General features: G+C 49.5%; 2 protein-coding genes across 3 annotated transcripts in view; both read left to right on the forward strand.

Moving 5' to 3' along the window:
- TTBK1 (tau tubulin kinase 1) overlaps nucleotides 1-3,930 on the forward strand; it is a 57,279-nt gene extending 53,349 nt beyond the window's left edge. Inside the window, exon 15 of the mRNA XM_007530428.3 lies at nucleotides 764-3,930. Within this exon, the coding sequence (XP_007530490.1) occupies nucleotides 764-1,154 (391 nt within the window). The 3' untranslated portion in view covers nucleotides 1,155-3,930. The remainder of the gene's footprint in view (nucleotides 1-763) is intronic.
- Nucleotides 3,931-14,971: 11,041 nt separating this feature from the next.
- SLC22A7 (solute carrier family 22 member 7) lies at nucleotides 14,972-24,629 on the forward strand. 2 transcript variants are annotated; one of them, XM_060189869.1, is made up of 10 exons: nucleotides 14,972-15,478; nucleotides 16,433-16,536; nucleotides 16,696-16,850; nucleotides 16,981-17,149; nucleotides 21,148-21,248; nucleotides 21,552-21,666; nucleotides 22,294-22,508; nucleotides 22,672-22,780; nucleotides 23,777-23,983; nucleotides 24,361-24,629. In XM_060189869.1, the coding sequence occupies exons 1-10, from the start codon at nucleotides 15,086-15,088 to the stop codon at nucleotides 24,410-24,412; spliced, it is 1,620 nt and encodes a 539-aa protein (XP_060045852.1). In that variant the 5' UTR covers nucleotides 14,972-15,085; the 3' UTR covers nucleotides 24,413-24,629. The 2 variants fall into 2 exon arrangements, with proteins under 2 accessions (XP_060045852.1, XP_060045851.1); XM_060189868.1 differs by having other exon boundaries at nucleotides 14,973-15,478; nucleotides 21,148-21,271; nucleotides 21,552-21,661.
- Nucleotides 24,630-24,843: the final 214 nt, after the last annotated feature.

Below are 24,843 nucleotides of genomic sequence, written 5' to 3' on the forward strand. Positions count from 1 at the left end.
GGGGAGCCGGGGACTCAAATGGGGATCCTGATGCTGGACAGTGTGCTTTCCGTCATGTGCGCTTAACCCGCTGCGCCACCACCTGGCTCCCCCTTTTCTTCTTTTTAAAAATGTTTATCTAGAGATAGGAAGAGAGACAGAGAAGCAGAACATTGCTCTGGTAACTGCAATATTGGGGACTGAATATGGGACCTCATGCTAGAGTCCAAGGCCTTATCCATTTCACATCCCAGGTTGTCTTTCTGTGTGTGTGTGTGTGTGTGTGTGTGTGTGTGTGTGTGTGTGTGTGTGTGTGTGTGATTAAGAGAGAGATGGAAAGAAGCAGAGATAAGGAGAGACACTTGCAACACCACTGGGGCCTTCAACCCCGGTTCTCATGCATGGTGTGCACTCTACCAGGTGAGCCACCACCCAACCCTTCCGTGGGAAGTTTAAAGATCCTGTAGCAATGCATGAGCCTTGCCCTTGAGGATAGATCTGGTTCTCCGTTTACCATTTGGGTGCCATGCCTCCTCGAACTCTTAGGGTGGAGGATCCAGGGCTACCTAGGAGATTTTCTGAAAAGCTCTTTTGTCTTACTATTATTTACCAGAGCATTGCTGAGCTCTGGTTTATGGTGGTGCGGGGGGGGTTGAACCTGGGACTTTGGAGCCTCTGCCAAGCATGAGAGTCTGTTTGCATAACCATTATGCTATATATCCCTGCCCCTGAAAAGCTCTTTTGTTTCTGCGCGCCCTTCTCTGCTTTCTCCCCTCTGCCGCAGGCTCCAACTGCAGAAGCCCCCGGGGCCCGCCGTGGCTGCAGACCTTCGCCCCAAACAGCCCACCGGCCGCGGCCCAGGTCCGGGGCGCTCTCAAGGCGGCCCCAAGCCCTCAGCCCCCCGCAGCCCCGGCCTCCCCGCTGCCACCGCCGCCGCCACCGCCAGCGCCTCCCGGCGGAGCCAGTCGCTGTCCCGCAAGGAGAGCCCCTCCCCGTCGCACCAGGCCCGGCCGGGCGGACCCCCACCCCGCGGCGCTCCGCAGACCCGGGTCCAGGCTGAGGCCACCCCCTCCCCGGGCGGCGCCAAGAAAGGACCCAGAGGGAAACTCCAGACTCAGCGCGCAGCAACCAAAGGCCGGGCGGGGGGCGCGGAGGGCCGGGCCGGGGCCAGATAATGAAGCGCACGGCTCTCCGCGGCCCCCCACCCTCCCCACGGCCCCCCACCCGCCGCCGGCCACTCTGGAGCAGCTCCCAGCACAGCCTTAGGCGCCTGACGCGCGCCCCCCGCAGCCCCAGCTTCGCGCCGAGGACGCGCCCCCGCCCGGCCCACCGCGGGGCGGCGCCCTGCTCCCCGCTCCCGCCTCTCCCGCCCCCAGCGCCCTCCCGGCGGGCTGCCACGCCCGGTTCCCCGGTCCCTGGCCCCCGGCTCCCGGCCCCCAGCCCGAGGGAGGCTGAGCCACTGTGCAGCTAGGACTCCCTGCGGCGCGGCGATGCCCGCTCATCCTGCAGGCCTCTGCTGCTCTCCGGGTCCCCCAGGGAGCTCCGCTTCCGCCTGCCCCCACCCTCTGCCAGCCAAAGCCCCTCCTTTTCCGAAAGGCCTCCGCAGATGCCACAAGCTGCAGCCTCACCCTGGGCTCCTACCAGACCTCTGCTGGGGCCTGTGGTGGCCAGAGAAGCGGTTTCTCTGCTGCCCGGCTTGAGCAGAGGAGGGAGCCCCCTCCCCAAGGGTCATTGGTCTACTCAGGTGTGAGGGGACAGGCCTGGCCTCCACAGTCAGCTGCTGCCTGGACTCCCTGTGGGAGGCAGTAGGCAGGTGATTCCTGGGGAAGGAGGGCTCCCCTGTACCTCTAGGGTGCAAAGATCTGGTTATCCCCCTGAAATTTAAGTGAGACCTCAGTGGGAACAGAGTGAGTGGGACTGTCTTTCTGGGAGAGTGCTTCCCAGTGGGAAATTGGAAGGGGCCTTTAAAAAAGGTTTGACAACTCCCACCCCCTCTTTACCCCTGTTCTAATGCTCAGGACCCCTGGCTGTCAGGATTTCCTTCTTGCCATCTAATCTCAGTCCTGCCAACTGCGGATTTCAACCACCTTCCCGTCTCCTGAGTCAGAGGTGGCAAATGGCTGGCTGTTATCTCTGTGTTGGGACCTTGGAGTTTCAGCTCTGGTCAGATCACCGCCCAGTCCTCCCGGCTGTAGGGAGTGGACTGAGTCATATCAACCTGTGAGGCAGACAGAGCAAACACAAGCAAACAGACAACCAGCTGACCCTTGAACCCACGGCCGGAACGTCCAGATGGTACCATGCAAGATGGCTTTAGCAGGAGTTCTCCCTCCTCAGGCTTACCCTTCCATCCACCCCTCTGACCCTGACCCCAACCCATGCAGCTGAGCTATCCTTGCCAGGGAGAGGGCGTGCTGCTCCAGGAGTGAGTGTGGAGTCTCCTCCAGGCCCTGGAGCCTGCAGAGCTCATCCTCCCTGGTCCTGAGCTTTGGCTGCTCACATACACACAGGCCAGGTGGTACACTGGCCCTGGGAGAGAGAGCTGTCCTGCTCTGCTGGGCTCTGCCCCAGCAGGTCACCATCATCCTTGGCACCTGTGGGCTCTGTTCACTGGCCTGGCCCCTCGTTTCTTCCCTGAGTCACAGAGAGCACGATAAAGTATCTAAGGGGAGAGAAGGAAAGACCCCAGTAGGCCCCAGAGACTAGTAGCACCCAGCCACTGTTGCCCAGAAGGATACCCACCAGGAAGCTGGTGCCAGGAGCAGCCCTGTGCCAGCCAGAGCCTCTCATGGAGAGTCAGTAGGCTTGGGCAGCTGCCTCCATGCCAAGTTGGGGACTTCTCTGTAGCCTGGGGGAGGACTCCATGGTGGATGGCCTATAAGTTCCACCCCACATTGATGCAGAAGCTCCCAGAACACTCAGGAAACCCATCAAGAGAGAGCCCTCCTTGTCAACCGAGGCCCTCCTAAGGCCCACTACTGCCCTCTGGGGCCAGCAAAGGGGGCGGAGGAGGGGCTGCTCCCACCCACCAGGAGCTTCTCTGAATGACAATCAGCTTGTGCCAGGTGGGGACCAGGGCATGACCCCTGGTGTCCAAGTCCTGGGCTTGCTCCTTGCCACCAACCGGAACCGTGAATGTAGGGCCCCAGTCTCACGCTGCCCAGGACTAACAACACCTTAGTTCAGTGTTGGGAAGATAAGAGCCCCAGGCCCACCCCATACCCCAACTTCACCCAGCACTGGAGCTGGGCAGAGACTCCAAACCCAGTCTGTCCTTGGGACTCCAGGCCTCCCTAGAGCTCTTAAATGACCTCAGGCCTCTGCGTCATTGAATGTCATCCAGGTAAGGGTATGGGGGAGAGCTAGGGAATTGACTGTGTTCCTCCCTTCAGGAAGAATCCAGAGCAGAGGAGACTCCTGGTTGCCCCCACCCCCAGGCAGCAGCCTCCTTCCTCTAGAGCACCCACCCCCATCCAGCAGACTCTCCTGGCCCTGAGCTCCTCCACTATCACTGCACCCTCCAGCACTTCCCCATCAAGATAGCCAGTGTCAGTGGTTCCCCAGACACACTGCACAAGAAATGAGTTTGAGAGCGACCATGGCCCAGGTCGCCATGGCCCACACCTTGACCCTCCTCCTCTTCCTTCTCCTCTTGTTCCTCTTCCTCACAAGGGCCTGGCTTGTTGTATCTTCTAATTTCTGGGGACCAGCCCCGGTGGGCGTGGGGCAAGGGACAGAGAGTCAGCGACCCCCTGCCCCAAGCCACTGAAGAATGTTTACATGCCACACAGAATGTAACACCCTCCCCAGCTCTCCCCAGACACTGCATGGCCTCTGCCCACTCTGCACCTCTCCACCCCCACCCCAACACCCGGGCAGCCGCTGTCATGACTAGCTGGGGTCTCAGAAGGGAAGTAGCCATCACACCATTAAAAAAGCCTGTGGATCTTTCTTCCTGTTGGCCTGGACTCTTCTTCCAGTGGGGGAGAGGGCAAAGCCCAGACCCTGGGGCTGAGGTTGGAGAGAAGAGCATCCTTTGATGGGCAAGCCAGGAGGGTCTGTGGGTGGAGGCAGGAAACAGAAGCTCACGCTAACGCTAGCTATGTAACTTGCTCAGGGTCAGAGCTGCAGGAGGGCACTGCCCGGTAGTCTCTGACAGCAATGCTGCTTGCATCTGGGTCTCCCGGCTACTGTTCCTGAGACCAGAGGCTCTTAGTATAGGTGTGGGCAGAGAGGGAGGGAGAAAGGATTTTCACTGCTTGGAAGTTAACAGACAAGCAGGAGAGTGAAGTTTGAACCATAAAGAACAGCTGCTCACAGGTAAGGAAGAGCAATGGCTGTTATCCTAGCCAAATCTACAAAGACCACGGATGAACAGAGCTTGTGAGCCAGCATCTCCACTGCTGGAAATGGATCTTATGGATCTACTTGTAAGCTTACAAAATTATGTGTCCAGAATTGTTCATGGCAACATTCTTTGTATAGTACCACAAAGCCTCTCCAGAGATTCTGACACCCCCAAAAGTTTTGAAAACAAGAAGTTTTGTTTTTCTTTTTCTTCATTAGACTGATACAGATCTACTTGGCATAAAAACCAGACAAAGCATTTATCGTCACTATTCCACCTGTCATACGTATTATTAATGTATGGAAATATTATTCATACATTATTAAATGGCATACATATTATTGCTAATGTATGGAGATATTCATGTGTTTGATTATGGGGCATGGCAGTAGATCCTACTAGAGTGTTTCATAGTATATGGAATATGCACTGAATTGCCTTTCTAATACCTATCTACTTATCTATCCTGTCATCTACATCTGGATTCTAAAATATATCAGATCTCAATCGTTTGGATAAAAAGAAAAAAAAAACTGTGGGCCTGTAAAAGCAAAAGTTCAGAAATAATCTAAGTGTCCATTAGTGGAGACTGACTAGTAGCACATACCCCCAGCCTGCCACATGATATAAACCCATTATGGGGTGCTGAGAAGTTCTTCAAAGAAGGAGGTGGTGTGTATGTGTGTGTGTGCGTGTGTGTGCCCATGCCCCTAGGCTTATCACTGGGGCTCCACCCCTGCATGATTTTATAGTTTCTAGTGGGTCCTTTCCTTTTATTGAGGCTGAGAGGGGTATATAGCATAATGGTTCCGCAAAGAGACTCCCATGCCTGAGGCTCCAAAGTCCCAGGTTCAATCCCCCGTACCACCATAAGCCAGAGCTGAGCAGTGCTCTGGACAAAAGAGAGAGATACTGAGAGACAGAGAAGGGGAGAGTGAGAGATACCACAGCACTGTCTCCACTACTTGTGAGGCTTCCTTTCCCTATAGGTGCCCACATATGGTGATCCAGGGCTTGAACCCTGAACCTTGTATCTGGTAAATTGCGTGCTTTACTGAGGAACTGTCTCCCAACCTCTGGGAGGAGACTATTTTTTTAATATTTATTTATTTATTCCCTTTTGTTGCCCTTGTTTTTTATTGTTGTAGTTATTATTGATGTCGTTGTTGTTAGATAGGACAGAGAGAAATGAAGAAAGGAGGGGGAGACGGGGGGGGGCGGGACAGAAAGATAGACACCTGCAGACCTGCTTCACTGCCTGTGAAGCGACTCCCCTATACATGGGGAGCCGGGAGTTCAAACCGAATGCTTATGCCAGTCCCTGCACTTTGTGCCACATGTGCTTAACCCACTGCGCTACCACCTGACTCCTGAAAAGACTCTGTTTATACACTTCTGGATCTGTCTCCAACATTAAGGCTAAGTAAAAGAACTGTATGTTTTATGTGTACATATTAAAAGAAAAAAAAAAAAGGCTAATTTGAGGCCGGGAGATAGCTGGAAGAAGGCTGCTTTATAAGAAGGCCATGGAGGGAGTCGGACGGTAGCGCAGCAGGTTAAGCGCACATGGAGCCAAGCGCAAGGACCTGCATAAGGATCCCAGTTCGAGCCCCTGGCTCCCCACCAGCAGGGAAGTCACTTCACAGGCGGTGAAGCAGGTCTGCAGGTGTCTGTCTTTCTCTCCCCCTCTCTGTCTTCCCCTCCTCTCTCCATTTCTCTCTATCCCATCCAACAACAATAATAACTACAACAATAAAAGAACAAGAGCAACAAAAGGGAATAAATAAATATTAAAATATTTAAAAAGAAATAAGAAGGCCATGGTTTAGATCCCTGGCACCTTGAACCACACCAGAGGGCTCATTCTGTGGATGGTGCTTTGTTGTCTATCGTTCCTGCCCCCCCCCATATATATATACGACCGGGGAGTCCACTCAGTGGTTTCATGCTTGTTCGAGGCCTTTAGTCCATTTCTTGGTGTTACATAAAAAGAAAGACGAAAAGAATGGGCCAGGCAGTGGCACACCTGATTAAATCACTCACACTACAGTGTGCAAGGACCAAGGTTCAACCCCCTGGTCCCCACCTGCAGGGGGAAAGCTTCATGAGTGGTGAAGAAGGGCTGTAGGTGTCTCTCTGTCTCTCTCCCTCTCAATCTTCTTCTCCCCTCTCAATTTCTCTCTGTCTCTATCCAATAATAAACAAAATTTAAAATTAAAAAAGAGAGATAAAAAGAAAAGAAGGAAAAAGAAAAGGAAAGGAAAAAGGGGGGAAGCCAGTTAAACAAGTTAGAGGTCTGGCTGATTTGGGGGATACAAGCTGGGGCCAGGGAGGCTTTGCTATCGTTTACTTGTTGCATTTTTTAGACCCGAGGGTCACCAGGTGTGAGTAAAATATAAACAGTTTTTCTAGGGCAGGCTCTTTACCCTGCCTGAGATGAGAGGCGAAAGGGCTTAGGCTGCAAAGTCCCACTCTCCTTCTGAGGAGATCATTAGACACAGCTCTGATTTCTCAGAACCTGTGTAATCATTTCCCACTGTGGTCCCCTGGGATGATCTTTCCTCCCACGTGGTTGTCAGGGACTCTCCATAAATCTGAGTAGGTAGAATTAATCCTTCTGAACGACTTGTAGCGTGCACACATGCGCACACATACACACACACACACACACACACACACACACGTCAGATGGAGAGAAAGAGAGGGAGAGAAAAAGAAATGAGGACTGGATGGTGGTGAACTGGTTTAGCACACATAGTAAGAAGTACAAGAACCCACACAAGGATCCAAATTTGAGCCCCTGGCTTCCCACCTGCAGGAGGGGGTCGCTTCACAAGCTGTGAAGCAGGTCTGCAGGTATCTGTCTTTTTCTCCCTCTCTATCTTCCCCACCCCTCTCAATTTCTCTCTGTCTTATTCAGTAAAATGGACAAAAAAAAAAAATGGCCACCAGGAGCAGTGGATTCATAGTGCTGTTAATGAGCCCCAGTGTTAACTGTAGAGGCGAAAGAGAGAGAGAACACCAGGGTATCATCATTCTGGCACATGTGACACATGATACCAGGGGTCGAACCTAAGACCTCATGCTTTTAAATCCAACACTCTAGGGCAGAGGAGACAGCATAATGGTTATGCAAACAGACTTTCATGCCTGAGGCTCTCAGGTCTCAGGTTCAATCCACCACACCACCATAAGCTAGAGCTGAGCAGTGCTCTGGTACAAAAATAAATAAATAAATAAATCCAACACTATAGCCCCTTCACCACCTCCCAAACTGTCTATGAAGATTTTCATATATACATCTTTTTTATTCTTTAAAATAATTTTTATTCTCTTTATTAGGTAGAGACAGCCAGAAATTGGGAGGGAAGGGGGAGATAGAGAGGAAGAGTCGGAGAGACACCTGCAGCACTGCTTCACCACCCACAAAACTTACCCCTTGCGGGTGGAGATTGGGAGCTCAAACCTGTGACCTTGCAGACTATAACGTGTGCACTCAACCAGGTGCACTACCCCCAGGTCCCTCATATATACTTCTTACAGAGGAGCATGTTATATTTACTATTCTGAAACATTTTTATTCCCAGTGCTATATGTCTTTAAAATGCAGATCTTTTCGTTTTTAGTATATTTATAGAGTTCTACAACCATCACTACAGTCAATTTTGGAGCTTTTCTCCACCCACCCCGCCCCCCCCCTCCGGAAAAAAAAATTATACCCATTAGCAGTCAGTCACTTCCATTTCCCACAATTCCTCCAGCTCTAGGCAATCACTGACCCACTTTCTGTCTCTACATAGATTGACCTGCTTTGGACATTTCCTGTTACTGGAAATCATCCCACACGTGGTCCTTTGTGACTGCTTCTTTCAATTCTTGTCATGCTTACTGGGTCCATCCCTATTGTAGTATTTATTGGTGCTACTGCATTAGGAGTGGCTAAATAGTATTCCATTGTATGAATAAACCACAGTCTATCTGTTCATCACCTGATGCACTGTGGGTTGTTTCCACCTTTTGGCTATTGTGAATAATGTCTTCATTTCTCTTGGATACATACTTAGAAGTAGAATCACTGAGTACTATGGAAACTCTATGCAGAATTATCAGACTTTTCTGCAATGACTACACCAGTAATGTATGACTTGTTTTTTCAAATACTGATTTTCTAAAGATTTGTTTATTCAGGAAGAAGAGGTAGCCTAATGGTTATGCAAAAGACTTTTATGCCTGAGGCTCCAAAGTCCCAAATTTAATCCCCTGCACCACCATAAGCCAGAGCTGAGCAGTGCTCTGGTCTCTGTATCTTTCTCTTTTTCCTCTCTCACACTAAATTAAAATAAATAAATAAATTTTAGTTACTTTTTTTTTTTGCCTCCAGGTTTATTGCTGGGGCTTGGTGCCTGCCTGCACTACAAATCCACTGCTCCTGGAGGCTATTTTTTTCCCTTTTGTTGCCCATCGTTGTTGTTATTGTTGTTATTGCTGTTATTGTCATTGTTGGATAGGACAGAGAGAAATGGAGAGAGGAGGGGAAGACAGAAAGGGGAGAGAAAGACACCTGCAGACCTGCTTCACCGCCTGTGAAGTGACGCCCCTGCAGGTGGGGAGCTGAGGACTCGAACCGGGTTACGCTGGTCCTTGTGCTTTGCACCATATGCGCTTAACCCACTGCGCTACCCCGGCCTCCCCACTTGCTACCCCAGCTCCCCCCCCCCCCATTTTTTAAAATAGCACACTATCCAAGTGAGCAACTATTTTAAAAGTTTATTTATTGAGGATTGGGCAGTAGCGCAGCGGGTTAAGCGCACATGGAGCCAAGTGCAAGAACCTACAGGTTCCGGTTGGAGCCCCCGGCTCCCCACCTGCAGGGGAGGCGCTTCACAAGCGGTGAAGCGGGTCTGCGGGTGTCTATCTTTCCCCCTCTCTGTCTTCCCTTACTTTCTCCATTTCTCTCTGTCCTATCCACCAACAATAACGACATTAATAACAATAATAACAATAAGAGTAACAAGGGCAACAAAAATGGGAGAAAGCACGTGGCACAAAGCATAAGGACTGGCATAAGGATCCCGGTTCCAACCTCCGGCTCCTCACCTGCAGGAGAGTTGCTTCACAAGCGGTGAAGCAGGTCTGCAAGTGTCTTATCTTTCTCTCCCCCTCTCTGTCTCCCCTCCTCTCTCGATTTCTCTCTGTCCTATCCAACAACAACACAACAATAATAACCACAACTATGATAAAAACAACAAGGGCAACAAAAGGGGGAAAAAATGGTCTCTAGGAGCAGTGGATTCGTGGTGCAGGCACCTAGCCCGGCAATAACCCTGGAGGCAAAAAAAAAAGGGGGGGGAAATAGCTTCCAGGAGAAGTGGATTCGCAGTGCCTGCACCGAGTCCTAGCAATAACCCTGGAGGCAAAAAAAAAAAAAAAAGTTTATTAATGAGGGAGGAGAGAACCAGAGTATTATTCTGGTACAGACCATGCTGGGGTGGGGGGTGAACTTAGGACTTTATGGTTGAAGAGTCCAACACTTTACTCACTGTATCACCTCCCAGGCTACGAAAATTGGTTTAAGGTTTTATTTATTTACTAACACAAGATAGGGAGGGAGGATGAGGAAAAAAGAGAGAAACAGAGGATCATTCTGGTATGTGAGATGCTAGGGAGTCAACTCTGGACCTCACGTTTTCAGGTTCAGTCCCCCACTCATTGCACCAGCTTCAGAACCCTCTCCATAATTAATTAATTAAATCTCTAGGGTTATCGCTGGGGTCCAGTGCCTGCACTACGAATCCACTGCTCCTGAAGGCCATTTTTTCCATTTTGTTGCCCTTGTCATTGTCATTGTTGTTGTCGTTATTGTCGTTGGATAAAACAGAGAAATCAAGAGAGGAGAGGAAGACAGAGAGGGGGAGAGAAAGACAGACACCTGCAGACCTGCTTCACTGCTTGTGAAGCAACCCACCTGCAGGTGGGAAGCTGGGGACTTGAACCAGGATATTTACACACCGGTCCCTGTGCTTCATGCCATGTACACTTAACCACTGCGCTACCGCCTAGCCCCCTTCATATTTTTAACGACTACATACTATTCCATGACATGAGTATTCCATAATCTACTTAAACAGCCTCCATGCTGATCGTTTATTAGATTTTCCCCCAACTCTCCACTATTTCAAACAATGCCAAAATAAACATCTGACTCTAACCTTAGTTCACTTCTATAAGTCTAGTGCTAGGGGAAACTCCTAGACTAGTGAAAAAAAAAGACAAAACATATATATACACACACATATATATATGTGTATATATATATGTGTATATATACTCTAATTTTAAAGCATTTTTTAATTGGTGGTGTCAGAACCTCATGTATGTGCAACTTCATTCCCCCAACCCCAGGTAAACTTTTTCATTCTTTTTATTTCAGATAGAGAGACAGAGAGAATGGGAGACACACTACAGCACCAAAGCTTACCCCAGTGCTTTGAAACTCCTGTGTGGTTCTGGGGCTTGAACTGAAACCATAGACATGACAAGGTACATGCCATACCAGGTAAGCTATCTTCAGGTCAGTAGTAGTAGTAGTAGTAGTAATAATAATAAGGTTGAATGAATGAAAGGCATTCATTCATTCATTCATTAGAATTCCCTCAATTACTCTCCAATTAATGCTACAGGAGACTGCTGAACACATGTACCAGAGACAGAGCCAGACACGGGATAATGTCTGGGAATTATCACGAAACAGAGCATTCCCTTAAGGCAATGACTGTAAATTAACTATGGTTTTCTATGCACCATGTGTGCTAATTCAGGAGACTGGCAGGAATTCCCAGTTCAGGCAGGAAGATTCAAGGAGGGATTTCATGTAGATGTGACTCTTAGACTGAATTTATTTTCATGAATGTCCAAAGCACCATTCCACACACAATATGTAGTGTATCACTTATTTTGTATTATTTTTTCTTTTCTGTGATACCAGAGATTAAACCTAGGGCGGGAAAGGTGGTGGAGCACTTGACTGAGCACATGTGTTATTATGTGCAAGGACTGGGGATTGAGCCCCCAGTTCCCAACTGCAGGAGGAAGCTTTGCCAGTGGTGAAGCAGTGCTGCAGGTGTCTCTCTCTCTTCCTGTCTATCTCCCCCTCCCCTCTTGATTTCTAGCTATCGCTATCCAATGAGTAAAGATAATTTTTAAAAAATTAAAAAGAGGTTTAACTGTGGTCCGGGAGGTGGCGCAGTGATAAAGCTTTGGACTCTCAAGCATGAGGTCCTGAGTTCGATCTCCGGCAGCACAAGTGCCAGAGTGATGTCTGTTTCTTTCTCTCTCCTCCTATCTTCCTCATAAATAAATAATATCTGGGAGTTGGGCGGTAGTGCAGTGGGTTAAGCGCTCATGGTGCAAAGCGCGAGGACGTGAGGATCCGGGTTTGAGCCCCCGGCTCCCCACCTGCAGAGGAGTTGCTTCACAAGCTGTGAAGCAGGTCTGCAGGTGTCTGTCTTTCTCTCCCCCTCTCTGTCTCTCCTCCTCTCTCCATTTCTCTCTGTCCTATCTAACAACAAAGACATCAATAACAACAATAATAACTACAACAATAAAAAAAAGGACAACAAAAAAGGGAAAATAAATAAATAAATATTTTTTAAAAAAGAGGTTTAACCTAGGGCCTCACGGATGCAAGGTGTGTGCTCTTTCACCATGCCACATGAACAGAATTGTTTGCTGCTGTTATCAGGGCTTCACTGTTCTGACCTCACTTTTTCAGACAGAACAAGAAAGACAGAGAGAGAAAGAAGAAAAGTTACTACAACACTGACGCTTCCTCCTGTGTGATGTGGACCAGGCTGGAACTGCCTTTATGTACATGACAAAAATAGGTTCATTACCCAGGTGAGCTGTCTTGCTAGCCCCAGACTGAATCTGCAAGGACAAGGAGAAGTTGGTCAGATAATGTGGGAAGGACATTTCCAGCATCATTCCCAGTGGGGCCAGTGAACAGTCTGCAAGGTGTGAAGGTGTACAAGTCACCTGTGGTTCAGGACGATGGTCACAGGCATAAATCAGTGGAGAAAGAAGTGAAGAGAGGCAGGACTGGGCCTGGATCCAGGGTAAGCTGTGCTAAGGATGGACTTAGAAGTTTTGGAAGACCCCTGCCCATCCTGAGACGTGCTGACCACACACACCTCCCCACCCCAGTTTGCCTGTCCCCTGGCTGACCCACTCTCCCAACCTCAAACCCACTACTTTTGGTGCTAAGGTCAGAGAGAAATTCCCATTGGGACAATAACCGCAAAGTAAAGACCCAAGAAGACAGTTCTCTTTTCTGTCCATTAGATTGCTTAGGACAGGGACTCAGAGAAATAGTAGCTTGAACAAGGGTGCTCAGTCAACTTCTAGATGGTGAATTTTATTTTACAGGGGAAGGAATAGGAGAGAGAGGAGAGAGAGAGATGGTGAATTTTATTTTACAGGGGAAGGAATAGGAGAGAGAGGAGAGAGAGAGAGAGAGGGAGAAGACCCTGAGAAATATCTCAATTGGATAGTGAGCTGCTTTTCCATGTACTTGACCCAGTGTTGAGTCTGACCCCCACTGCATTGAAGGGAACTTCTGTATTGTAGTCTCGCTCTATAAAAAAGAAAGAAAGGAAGAAAGAAAGAGAGGCCAGGTGGTGGTGCACTCAGCTAAGTGCACATATTACAGTGCTCAAGGTCCTGGGTTCAAGCCCCTGCTCCCCACTTGCAGGCGGGAAGCTTCACAAAAGTGGTGAAGTAGGGCTGCAGGTATCTCCCTGTCTCTCTCGCTCTCTATCTCCCCTTACCTCTCTTTTTCTAGTTGTCTCTATCCAATAAATAAATAAATATAATTTTTAAAATAAAGAGAAAGAAGAAAGAAAGGAAGAAAGAAAGAAAGGAAAGAAGGAAGGAGGCCCTAGTGAAAAACAACACAGTGGGAGGGGAGAGATGCAGAAAGAAAACAGATTCACAAACTGCCTGACCTGCATGTCTCCTCTGCCCTTTACATTCCTGCTAACAGCTGGGCTATTTCTGCTATAGCAATCAAGGTGCGATGACTGCAGGTGTTATCTTTAGGACTAGGAAAATTAACCAACCTTCCTCAAATCCATATCAGCCCAGAATTGCCAGGCCTTGAACCTGGACTTCAAGCTCATTAAGGTTCACACTCTATTCCACGGAGAGCTTTTTATTTTATTATTTTTTATTAGCTTTATTTACTGGATAGAGACAGCCAGAAATCGAGAGGAGGGGGATGATAGAGAGGGAGAAAGACAGGGAGACACCTGCAGCACAACTTCACCACTTGCAAAGCTTTTCCCCTGCAGGTGGGGATCGGGAGCTCGAACCGGGGTCCTTGCACATTGTAACATGTGCGCACAACCAGATGCGCCACCACCAGCCCCCCCCCCCCATGGAGAGTTTTTAAATAGAAATATTTCCCTGACAGCTGTGTGTTTTCAAATAATCATTTTAAGGGTCAGTGATGGTGCACCCAGTAAAGCTCACATGTCACCATATGAGGATGACCCAGGTTCAAGCCCCCCCACCTATCTCTACCTGTGATGTGGGGGTGGGGAAGCTTCACAGGTGGTGGAGCAGTGATGCAGGTGTCTCTCCTCTCTGTCTCTTTTTCTCTCTCTTTCGTTCTTATCCTCTATCAAAATCAGAAAGGAAGAGCTGCCAGTAGTGGTGGGGTCCTCAGTGATAATCCTTGCAACAAGTAAATAAGAAGCCACTTGACATTCACTCTGTGGAGCACTACTTTTCCATTAAAAAAAAATGATGGGGGTCTGGCGGTGGTGCAGCGGGTTAAGCGCATGTGGCACAAAGCGCAAGGACCTGTGTAAGGATCCCGGTTCGAGCCCCCGGCTCTCTACCTGCAGGGGAGTCGCTTCCCAGCCGGTGAAGCAGGTCTGCAGGTGTCTTTCTTTCTCTCCCCCTCTCTGTCTTCCCCTCCTCTCTCCATTTCTCTCTGTCCTATCCAACAATGAACAACATAAACAATGGCAATAATAATAACCACAACGAGGCTACAACAACAAGGGCAACAAAAGGGAAAAAAAAAAAAAAAGGCCCCCAGCAGCGGTGGATTTGTGGTGCAGGCACCGAACCCAGCAATAACCCTGGAGGAAAAAAAAGAAAATGGCATTCTGTCTTTTGGGACCAAAAAAATGCATGGGATTGGAGATGGCTATGCTAAGTCAAATAAGGAGGGAAGTAAAAAGCAGCTATCAGATGGCTTCACTCATATGTGGAATTTAAATAATTAAAGCAAATGAACTTTGGCCCTCAGTCTCAAATCCTGGGCTGCCAGCCAGACTGTGACCTCAACTGACACAGGGCATCCAGGGAGAGCAGGCAGCAACCCCCCGGGGACTGCTTCTCTTGGTGACCCTTTGCACTCTGCTCACCAAAGGGGTAGGATGACCCTCCCACAGATCCTAGTCCCCCCCTCAGGGCAGCCCAAGGCTGCCCCACTGGGCCCCTGAGCACCGGTGTCTCCAGAGCTTGGGAACTTGCCCTCTGGATGGACGACAATCCCTCCCCCTGGGCACCCGGCCAGACAGGTAGGGATCCCTGGAGGCCTAGCGGTCACACTGAGAGCTGGATTCTAGCTGCAGGCTCTCTGATCATCATTCTATCCACTCCCAGCTCCAGAGTCCAAGGGTCCAAGTGGTGGGTGGGGTGAACAGAGCTGAGCACTACAGAAGGAGTCCGTGCTGCTCAGTGGACAGCATGAAGTTTGAGGATCTGCTGGACCAGGTGGGAGGCTTTGGGCTCTTCCAGCTAAGGAATCTGGTGCTGCTGGCTCTGCCCCGCCTGCTGCTGCCCATGAACTTCCTTGTGCCCATTTTCTTGGCAGCTGTGCCAGCCCACCGCTGCACTCTGCCTGGCACCCCTGCCAACATCAGCCACCAGGATGCATGGCTAGAGGCCTACCTGCCCCGGGAGCCTGATGGCTCGCTCAGCTCCTGCCTCCGCTTCGCCCACCCCAGGGCCCTCCCCAACACCACGTTGGGGGAAGGGGGGCAAAGCCCTGGGGAGGTGAATGGAGAGCCCGCCAAAGTGCCCTGCCCTGAGGGCTGGGACTACGATCACTCCGTGTTTTCCTCCACCATTGCAACTGAGGTACCTAGTGAGCCAGGAGATTGGGGGGGGGGAGCACAGGAGCGGGCTGGGTCTGCCACTGAGTGGGCCTTAGACACAGTGCTTTTAGGGTCTCAGTTTACCTTCTGCAGGTGTGGGGCCGGGGGGTGGTACTATCTGTGAATATAAAGTGCCAAGTGCGTTCCTGGTCTGCAGTAAGGAGCCCTTCACAGAGCTGCTACTGTGGATTCCAAGGTGACCAAGGAGGAAGGGCTAAGGTGACTGGAGAGCTGGGGCAGGCAGCTGAGGAGGATGTTTCTTTTTTTTTATTTTTTATTTTTTAAATATTTATTTTATTTATTTATTCCTTTTTGTTGCCCTTGTTGTTTTATTGTTGTAGTTATTATTGTTGTTATCGTTGTTGGATAGGACAGAGAGAAATGGAGAGGGGAGGGGAAGACAGAGAGGAGGAGAGAAAGATAGACACCTGCAGACCTGCTTCACCGCCTGTAAAGCGACTCCCCTGCAGGTGGGGAGCCGGGGTTCGAACCGGGATCCTTATGCCGGTCCTTGTGCTTTGCGCCACCTGCGCTTAACCCACTGCGCTACAGCCCGACTCCCCGAGGGGGATGTTTCTGTAGTAAGAAAGGTAGAAACAACAGAGGCCTCCCTTCTCCCTTTTCTTCTTTTGTGAGGGGCCCCAGTTCTAGACTTTACACAATCCATGTGGAGGTGAGGCAGGTGGGGACAGAGTGTGCGGGGAGGAGAGAATCCTGTTATCCTCACAAAGAACCTTCCATGGGATGAAACTGAGGCTGCAAGATTGAGGATAGGTCACATAACCCACTCCCTCGCCCCCGCCTCGCCCCCAGCTGGGGTGAGTCACTGGGGGTTCATTATCCGATATGGGTGAGGCTCCTAGGGTCTGAAGAGAAGGCATGGTACCAGCTGGAGGAGCCTGTACCCACGGTAGGCCTCTCCCTGCCCATCCCTCAGTGGGACCTGGTATGTGAGCAGAAAGGCCTGAACAGAGCCATTTCCACTTTCTTCTTCATTGGTGTGCTGCTGGGGGCCGTGGTCTTCGGATACCTAGCTGACAGGTGGGGTGAGATCAGGAATAAACAAGGGAGGGTTGGAGGTGGGCGGGGGAAAAAAACAAAAACAAGGGAGGGGAATGGGACCCTCTCCCACTAGCTGGGGTTCGGACCTAGTCTCCCTCTGTCCCAGTAGGGAGCAGAGCCCACATGACTCTCTTGTAGGTTTGGGCGCCGCCGGCTGCTGCTGGTAGCCTATGTGACCTCCCTGGTGCTGGGCCTGGCTTCGGCAGCCTCCGTCAACTACATCATGTTCGTCATCATCCGCACCCTCACTGGTGCAGCCTTGGCGGGTTTCACTATCATTGTGATGCCCCTGGGTGAGGCCAGCCTTTGCCAACCCAAGGGACCTAGAGGGCTGGAGGAGGGAGGCACTGGGCAATGGAGAGGCTGAGCCCATCAGGCTCTTGCTAACTGTCTTCCTGTTTCTGACTCTTGCTCTGGGCTCAGAACTGGAGTGGCTGGACGTGAGACACCGCACAGTAGCAGGTGTGCTGAGCAGTACCTTCTGGTCAGGGGGCGTGATGCTGCTGGCCCTGGTCGGGTACCTGATACGGGACTGGCGATGGCTCCTGCTGGCTGTTACCCTGCCTTGTGTCCCAGGAATCTTCAGCCTCTGGTGAGGCCTGCAGGTAGAGGGTGGGAGGAAAGTAGGGGGAGAGCGATGGGAAATCAGAGACAAAGGTAATCGAGTTGAGATGCAACAATACACAGAGAAAAAGAATCTGAAGGAATTCCTAGCACCACCACAAACCAGAGCTGAGCAGTGCTGTGAGGGGGAAAGAGTCACTGAACAGGAAACTGAAGGACACAAAAGCAGCTCCATTAGAGAATATGGCACTGGGCATGAGAAGCAAGAAGCACAGGGTAGGGGAGCAGTGGTAGTGCACCCGGCTAAGCACACACATTACCATTCGGAAACACCCTGGTTCAGTGTGGTCTGGGAGGTGGTGGCAGTGGCTAAGACACTAGACTCTCAAGCATGAGGTGCTGAGTTCAATCCCCAGAAGCACATGTACCAGAGTGATGTCTGGTTCTCTCTCCTCCTATCTTTCTCATTAATAAATAAATAAAATCTTAAAAAAAAAGGGAGGGGGAGTCGGGCGGTAGCGCAGTGGGTTAAGCTCACGTGGTGTAAAGTGCAAGGATCGGTGCAAGGATCTCGGTTTGAGCCCCGGCTCCCCACCTGCAGGGGAATCACTTCATAGGCGGTGAAGCAGGGCTGCAGGTATTTATCTTTCTCTCCCTCCTCCTCTCTCCATTTCTCTCTGTCCTATCTAACAATGACAACATCAATAACAACAACAATGAAAAAACAAGGGTAACAAAAGGAAAAATAAATAAATATTAAAAAAAAAAACCTGGTTCAAGCCTCACTGCCCACTTGCGGGGGGGGGGCGGTGCTTCTGTTCTCTCTCCCTCTCTATTTCCCCCCTCCTCTCTCAATTTCTCTCTGTCCTATCTAGTGAAAGAGAGAGAGAGAGAGAGAGAGAGAGAGAGAGAGAAACACAAAACAAAATACAGAAAAATAGCAATGGAGAGACAGAACAGTGAGTAACAGAGACCAAAACTGAAATCAGGTTCAGAGGAATAGATGAATATATGAGCAACATAACTGATAGAGATGGAAAGTGAGGCAAGCATAAAATGAGCATGGTCACTAAAGAGTAGAGAGGGCAGAGGACCTGTGTGAGGGCAGGAGGATTCCATGCAAGAAGGTGGAGGCCAGGAAAGGTGGGCATTCTGTTGCTTCCCCAAAGGAAACTGGCTCTGTATGCCCCTTCTGGGTATAACTGTGTGCTTGTCTCTCCTTCATTCTATGTCCTCCTCCCACTGGTGGGCCAGGTGAGTGTCAGATGCCAGGTGCAGAGATCTGAGGGATAAGACCAATTTATCTGAGTTGGGAAAGGCCTCCAGGTTTTAGGGGCCCTGAGTCTGAATAAGCAAGTGTGGGAAGAGGTGACCTTTATTACATATATATATATATATATATATATATATATATATATATATATATATGTATATATATAAACTATATATATATAAATAAACTATATATATATAGTTTATTTATTTATTTACTTATTTTTTACCAGAGCACTGCTCAGCTCTGTCTTATGGTGGTGTGGGGGATTGAACCTGGGACTTTGGAGCCTCAGGCATTAGAGTCTCTTTGCATAAACATTAAGCTATCTCCCCACCCAATTATTATTATTTTTAAATTTTTTATTTATTTATTTTCCCTTTTGTTGCCCTTGTTGTCTTTTTATTGTTGTTGTAGTTATTATTGTTGTAGTTATTATTGTTTTTGTTATTATTATTTTTAAATTTTTTTAAGTTTTAAGAAAAATTTTTTTATCCAGGTAAATTAAACTTTTACTGAAAACAAAACATGTTAGGGAAAGAGAGAAAGAGGTACAGAAAAAGAAAGAAAGAAACAGGAGTGAAAACTGCTTACATGTTAGTCCCAGGAAAGAGAGAGAGAGAGCAAGGGAAGAAAGATTTACATGGTTGCAGTCAGGGCCAAAGAGAGAGACCAAATTTTTTAAATTTTATTTATTTATTTATTCCCTTTTGTTGTCCTTGTTTTATTATTTTTTTATTGTTGTAGTTTTATTGTTGTCATCGTTGTTGAATAGGACAGAGAGAAATGGAGAGAGGAGGGGAAGACAGAGAGGAGAAAAGATAGACACCTTCAGACCTGCTTCATTGCCTGTGAAGCGACCCCCCTGCAGGTGGGGAGCCGGGAGCTCGAACCAGAATCCTTACACCAGTCCTTGGGCTTTGTGCTATTTTTATTTTTTTTCCTATTTCTTTTTTAAATATTTATTTATTTATTCTCTTTGTTGCCCTTGTTGTTCTGTTGTTGTAGTTATTACTGTTGTCGTCATTATTGGATAGGACAGAGAGAAATGGAGAGAGGAGGGGAAGACAGAGGGGGAGAGAAAGATAGACACCTGCAGACCTGCTTCACTGCCTGTGAAGCGACTCCCCTGCAGGTGGGGTGCCAGGGCCTCAAACAGGGATCCTTAAACCGTTCCTTGCACTTTGCATCACGTGCGCTTAACCTGCTGTGCTACTGCCTGACTCTCTTTTTTTTTTTAACATGGTGTCAAGGACTGAACTCAGGGCCTAGTACATGCATGATACCACTGAGTGGTCAACCAGGCCCAACTTTTTTCACATTTTATTTTATTATTATTTTACACACACACACATATGTTTGTTTTTTAAAAATCAGAGCACTACTTAGCTCTGTCCTATGGTGGTGTAGGGGATTGAACCTGGGATTTTGGAGACTTAGGCATGAGAACCTCTTTGTATAACCATTATGCTATCTCCCCCATGTATTCATATTTCATTTAAATAAAAAAGAGAGAGGGGCCTAGTGGTGGTGCACCTGTTACAGTGTGCAAGGACAGTAGTCAGGCGGTAGCGCAGCGGGTTAAGCGCACATAGTACAAAGCGCAAGGACCAGCTGTAAGGATCCCAGTTCGAGCCCCTGGATCCCCACCTACAGGGGAGTCACTTCACAAGTAATGAAATAGGTCTGCAGATGTCTATCTTTCTCTCCTCCTCTCTGTCTTCCCCTCCTCTCTCCATTTTTCTCTGTCCTATCCAACAATGACAACAACAGTAATAATTACAACAATAAGGCAACAAGGGCAACAAAAGGGAATAAATAAATAAATAAGTTTAAAAAATGAATTAAAAATAAATAAAAAAATAATGTGCAAGGACCCGGGTTCAAGCCCCCAGTCCCCACCTGCAGGGGGAAAACTTCCAGGAGCGGTGAAGCAGTGTTGCAAGTGTGTGTCTCTCTCTGTCTCTCTCCCCACTTCCTTTCAATTTCTGGCTGTCTCTACCCAATAAATAAATTAATATAATAAAAATGTAGAAATATATATTAAAAATAAAATAAATAAATGGAGAGTGAGAGAGGAAAAGACAGAGAGAGGAGAGACACCTCAGCACCACTCCAGCCTCCATGGAACTCTCTGTCTTTTTCTTTTTTAAAAAAATTTATTTGTCAGGGGAGTCGCTTCACAGGTGGTGAAGCAGGTCTGCAGGTGTCTATCTTTCTCTCCTCCTCTCTGTCTTCCCCTCCTCTCTCCATTTCTCTCTGTCCTATCCAACAATGACGACAACAACAATAATAACTACAACAATAAAACAAGGGCAACAAAAGGGAATAAATAAATAAAATAAATATTTTTAAAAAAATAACAAAAAATTTTATTTGTAAAATAATAAATATTAACAAAATAATAGAATAATAGGGGTGAAATGCCACACATTTCCCACCAGCAGAGTTCCATATCCCAGGAACTCCCTGTCTTACCCCTGTGCTGTCCATAAAGCTCACATACGGTGTCAGGGCTTGAACCCAGGAACTTGCACATAGCAAAGTACATGCTCTGCTGGGCCAGCTATCTCCTGTCTCTCAGAGGTGGCTTTTAACAGGGCCTTGAATGGTGAGTGAAGTTCCTCAGATGAGGGGGAGCTTAGGAAAAAGATATTCCAGGCTGAGGGTGCTTTGTGAACAGAGCTTTGTTTGTGGTCAGGGCGAGAGCTTAGGATGCTAACTCTGACTGAGGGGCTGCCTGCTCTCCCCAGGTGGGTGCCTGAGTCTGCGCGCTGGCTTCTGACACAGGGCCGTGTAGAGGAGGCCCACAAATACCTGCTCCGTTGTGCCAGGCTCAATGGGCGGCCTGTGGGTGAGGATGGACCAACCAGGGAGGTGAGGTGCCTGTGTGTGGTGAGGTGCCTGTGTGTGTGTGGCCTGTGTCCAGGTGTCCCCTTCTAAGACCCACTCTTGTGTAGGAGAGACTCTGTCCCTAGGGGAGAATTCCAAATGCTTTGTGGTGTCCAGCCTGGCTTTGGTGGGTCACACTCAGGGGCTCAGCTGTCATGGGCACCCCCAACCCCTCTACTGCAGAAAGGGGAGTTATGTCTTACTAAAACCACGATGTGTCATATTAGTGGACTCTCATGTCAATAGTTCTCCTCCTCCCCAACAGGCTCTGAACAAAGTGGCAGCAGGGGAGCAGGTGGTACAAAAACCCTCCTACTTAGACTTGTTCCGGACGCCCCGGCTGCGACATATCTCCTTGTGCTGCATGGTGGTGTGGTGAGGTGGGGGGCAAAGCCCTGCCAGGTTGGGGCAGGACAGGACAGAACGGTGCTGGGTATGAGTGGGGGAGGGACAAGTGAACTGTGACTGTCAAGACAGGAGGCTGGGGAGGGAACAGATGCTGGGAAGTCAAGAAGAGGGAGTAGAGTTGGGGCTGGGGAGACAGCATAATGGTTATACAAAGACTTTCATGCCTGAGGCACCAAAGGTCCCAGGTTCAATCCCCCACACCACCATAAGCCCGAGGTGAACAGTGCTTTGGATAAATAATAATAATAATAATAATAATAATAGGAGATGGAAGGGATGGGAGAGGAGGAGGGAGAGAAAGAAGGGAAGAAAGGTGGGGAGCGGAGGCCAAGAAAGGACCAGGACAGCATTTTGATTTGGGCTCAGTCACTTTCTCCTATGAGGCCTTGTGAGGGGTCACAGCATCGGACCTCATGCCCCTTCTATCAATAGGACACGTAGTTTCCAGGATCACTGTGATTAGGGAGAGACAGGAAAGCTCATAGGCAACAGGTGAGGGCAGGGGCGGGGGTCCCTCTAAATGACCGAGACTCCCAAGGAAAACAGGACAAGAGGGATGGAAAGGAGGGTTCCTGAGTGACACTGTGACCCTGCCTCAGGTTTGGGGTGAACTTCTCCTACTATGGCCTCAGCCTGAATGTGTCAGGGCTGGGTTTGAATGTGTACCAGACACAGCTGTTATTTGGGGCAGTGGAGCTGCCCTTCAAGCTGCTGGTCTACCTGTCAGCTCGCTACATCGGACGCCGCCTCACAGAGGCAGGAGCGCTAATGGGCACCGCCCTGGCCTTGGGCATCAGGCTGCTGCTGCCCTCTGGTGAGCCCCATGCCACCCCGCCCCACCCTCCCTCCATCTCCCCCTTTTCTGGAAGCTGACTCAAGTTCAGTTAACTCACTCCCACGCTGGTGCCTACAACCAACCTGGGAGTCCTGGACTGTCCCACAAGTCCCACTTACTGCCTGAACCCCTTTTCCTCCAGAGATGGGGGCCTGGAACACCACCCTGGCAGTGATGGGGAAAGGTTTTTCTGAAGCTGCTTTTACCACTGTCTACCTGTTCACATCGGAACTATACCCTACTGTGCTCAGGTGAGGAGAGCCCAGCTCTCAGGCACCTCACCTGTGGGGAGGCTTGCCCCTCACAGCTCTCATTTGTACCCCCTTGCTCCCCCACCCCACTACTTCTCACCCTTAAGCCACACCTGGAATTCAGAGCTCATGAGAGCTATGTTGGTCTACGTCTAGGAAAAGACACAACACTTACTTTTTGGGTTTTTTGTTTGTTTTTACCAGAGCACTGGTAAATATAGTAGGGAGTGGGGGTGGGGATTGAACCTTGGGGCCTCAGGCTTGAGAGTCTATTATTGCCTAACTTTATTCAATCTCCATCCCCCACTCCTGCTACACACACCCCACCCATTCACCCTTTGAGCCTCCTGTGGAAGAAAGTCCTGCCCTACCCATCCTATCTCATCCCATCCCACTCCATCCCATCCCATCCCATCCCATCTCATCCCATCCCACCCCATCATCCCATCCCATCCCATCCCATCCCATCCCATCCCATCCCATCCCATCCCATCCCATCCCATCCCATCCCATCCCATCTCAGCAAGGCTATTCTCCCATAATAAATTGGGCCTGGGATAGCCATACTCCAGCAAGTTTCCCCAGAGCTTCCTAGGGCTGCTGGGTCTTTGGACTTGAGACCTGGGATCTTTCCCGTAGTGATTGTCAGACAGGGAGTGGCTTTTAGGTAACTGGATATATTTAGGCCCTGTGCCTCTCCTAAAACTTACCAGTATTTATACAAGCTCCCTGCCTACTCTTCCCCCAACCCCATTCTCTTTTTAAACAGATTTTTCTTCTCTTTCAGTACCTCATTAGTACTCTGCCTGAATGGGGGGTCCCTCCTCTGCTGGGTGCTGGCTTGGCGGGGGTCCCTGGCCTGGGGGAGGATGGGGAAAACACCTCCAACCATCAAGGAAGAGAGCCTGTCTAGCCTGTCAGGGGTGGAGGTGGCTATGAGGCTCACCTACTTGGTTATGAGCACTACCCCTTCTCCTATCCTCTCTCTCTGAACAGACAGACAGGGTTGGGGCTGACTGCACTGGTGGGTCGCCTGGGGGGGTCTTTGGCCCCACTGGCAGTCTTGCTGGATGGAGTATGGCTGCCACTGCCCTCGATCACTTATGGGGGCATCGCCCTGCTGGCCTCCTGCACTGCCCTTCTGCTGCCAGAGACAAAGCAGGAACAGCTGCCAGAGACCATCCAGGATGTGGAGGGGAAGAGGTGTGTGCACAGAATGATGGTGTGGGTGCTCAGGTCCCTGACACTTCACGTGGGATTCAGGGAAGAAGACAGGTTTGCACATGTGCGTTTGGCACACATATACAAGTATACATGGCTGCATGTCCTGGGGTGTTTAAACCACAAGTAGAATTGTATATATGAGTCCATACCTGTGTGTGCAAACAGATAACCAAAATTGTCTGGAAAGAAATAAAGTGTGCACACTCGGGTATGTCTAGCAGGGGCGTATACGAGCCCTTGTGGGAGTCACTTGTGGGAGTCCATGTTTTTTTATCAAATGGGGAGAGCCCTGGGCCAGCCCCCACAGTGGCAGGCTTGGGGGCTAAACCCCACTATTTCTCATGACTCTTCTCCAGTGCCTCATCCATCCCTCAGGAGGAGATGCCTATGAAGCAGGTCCAGGACTGAATGGGACTAGAAGCTCTGCAGCAGAGCAGGCCCTGTGACATGGCTGGGGCATGAAGCCTCTGCCTAGAGCTGGGGGTGTCACCAGTGCCCCCTTTCTGTGCTCATCTAGCCTTGACTACTTGACCTCCAGCAACAGTATGACTTCCCAAAATGCTGGAACTTCTCTGGCATCCCTCTCACGGCTGGGGTGATTCTGTAAATAAAAGATGCCCCTAGGTTTGGGGCAGCAGTGAGCAGTCATGGGAAGGACCCTAGGTGGGGAGCCACTGAGTTTGGCCCTGGGGTCTGATCCCAGCCTTGCTCATTTGCTGTGTGACCTTGGGTGTGTGATATCCCCACTCTGGGCCTCAGCACAGGATCTGCTGGATGTCATGGTCAAATGAGATGCTGAGTAAGATGTTTCTTCTAGAGATGGTATTAAAGGGAAGTGT

Source organism: Erinaceus europaeus, chromosome 4 (assembly GCF_950295315.1).
Source record: "Erinaceus europaeus chromosome 4, mEriEur2.1, whole genome shotgun sequence".
NCBI classification, from domain to species: domain Eukaryota; kingdom Metazoa; phylum Chordata; class Mammalia; order Eulipotyphla; family Erinaceidae; genus Erinaceus; species Erinaceus europaeus.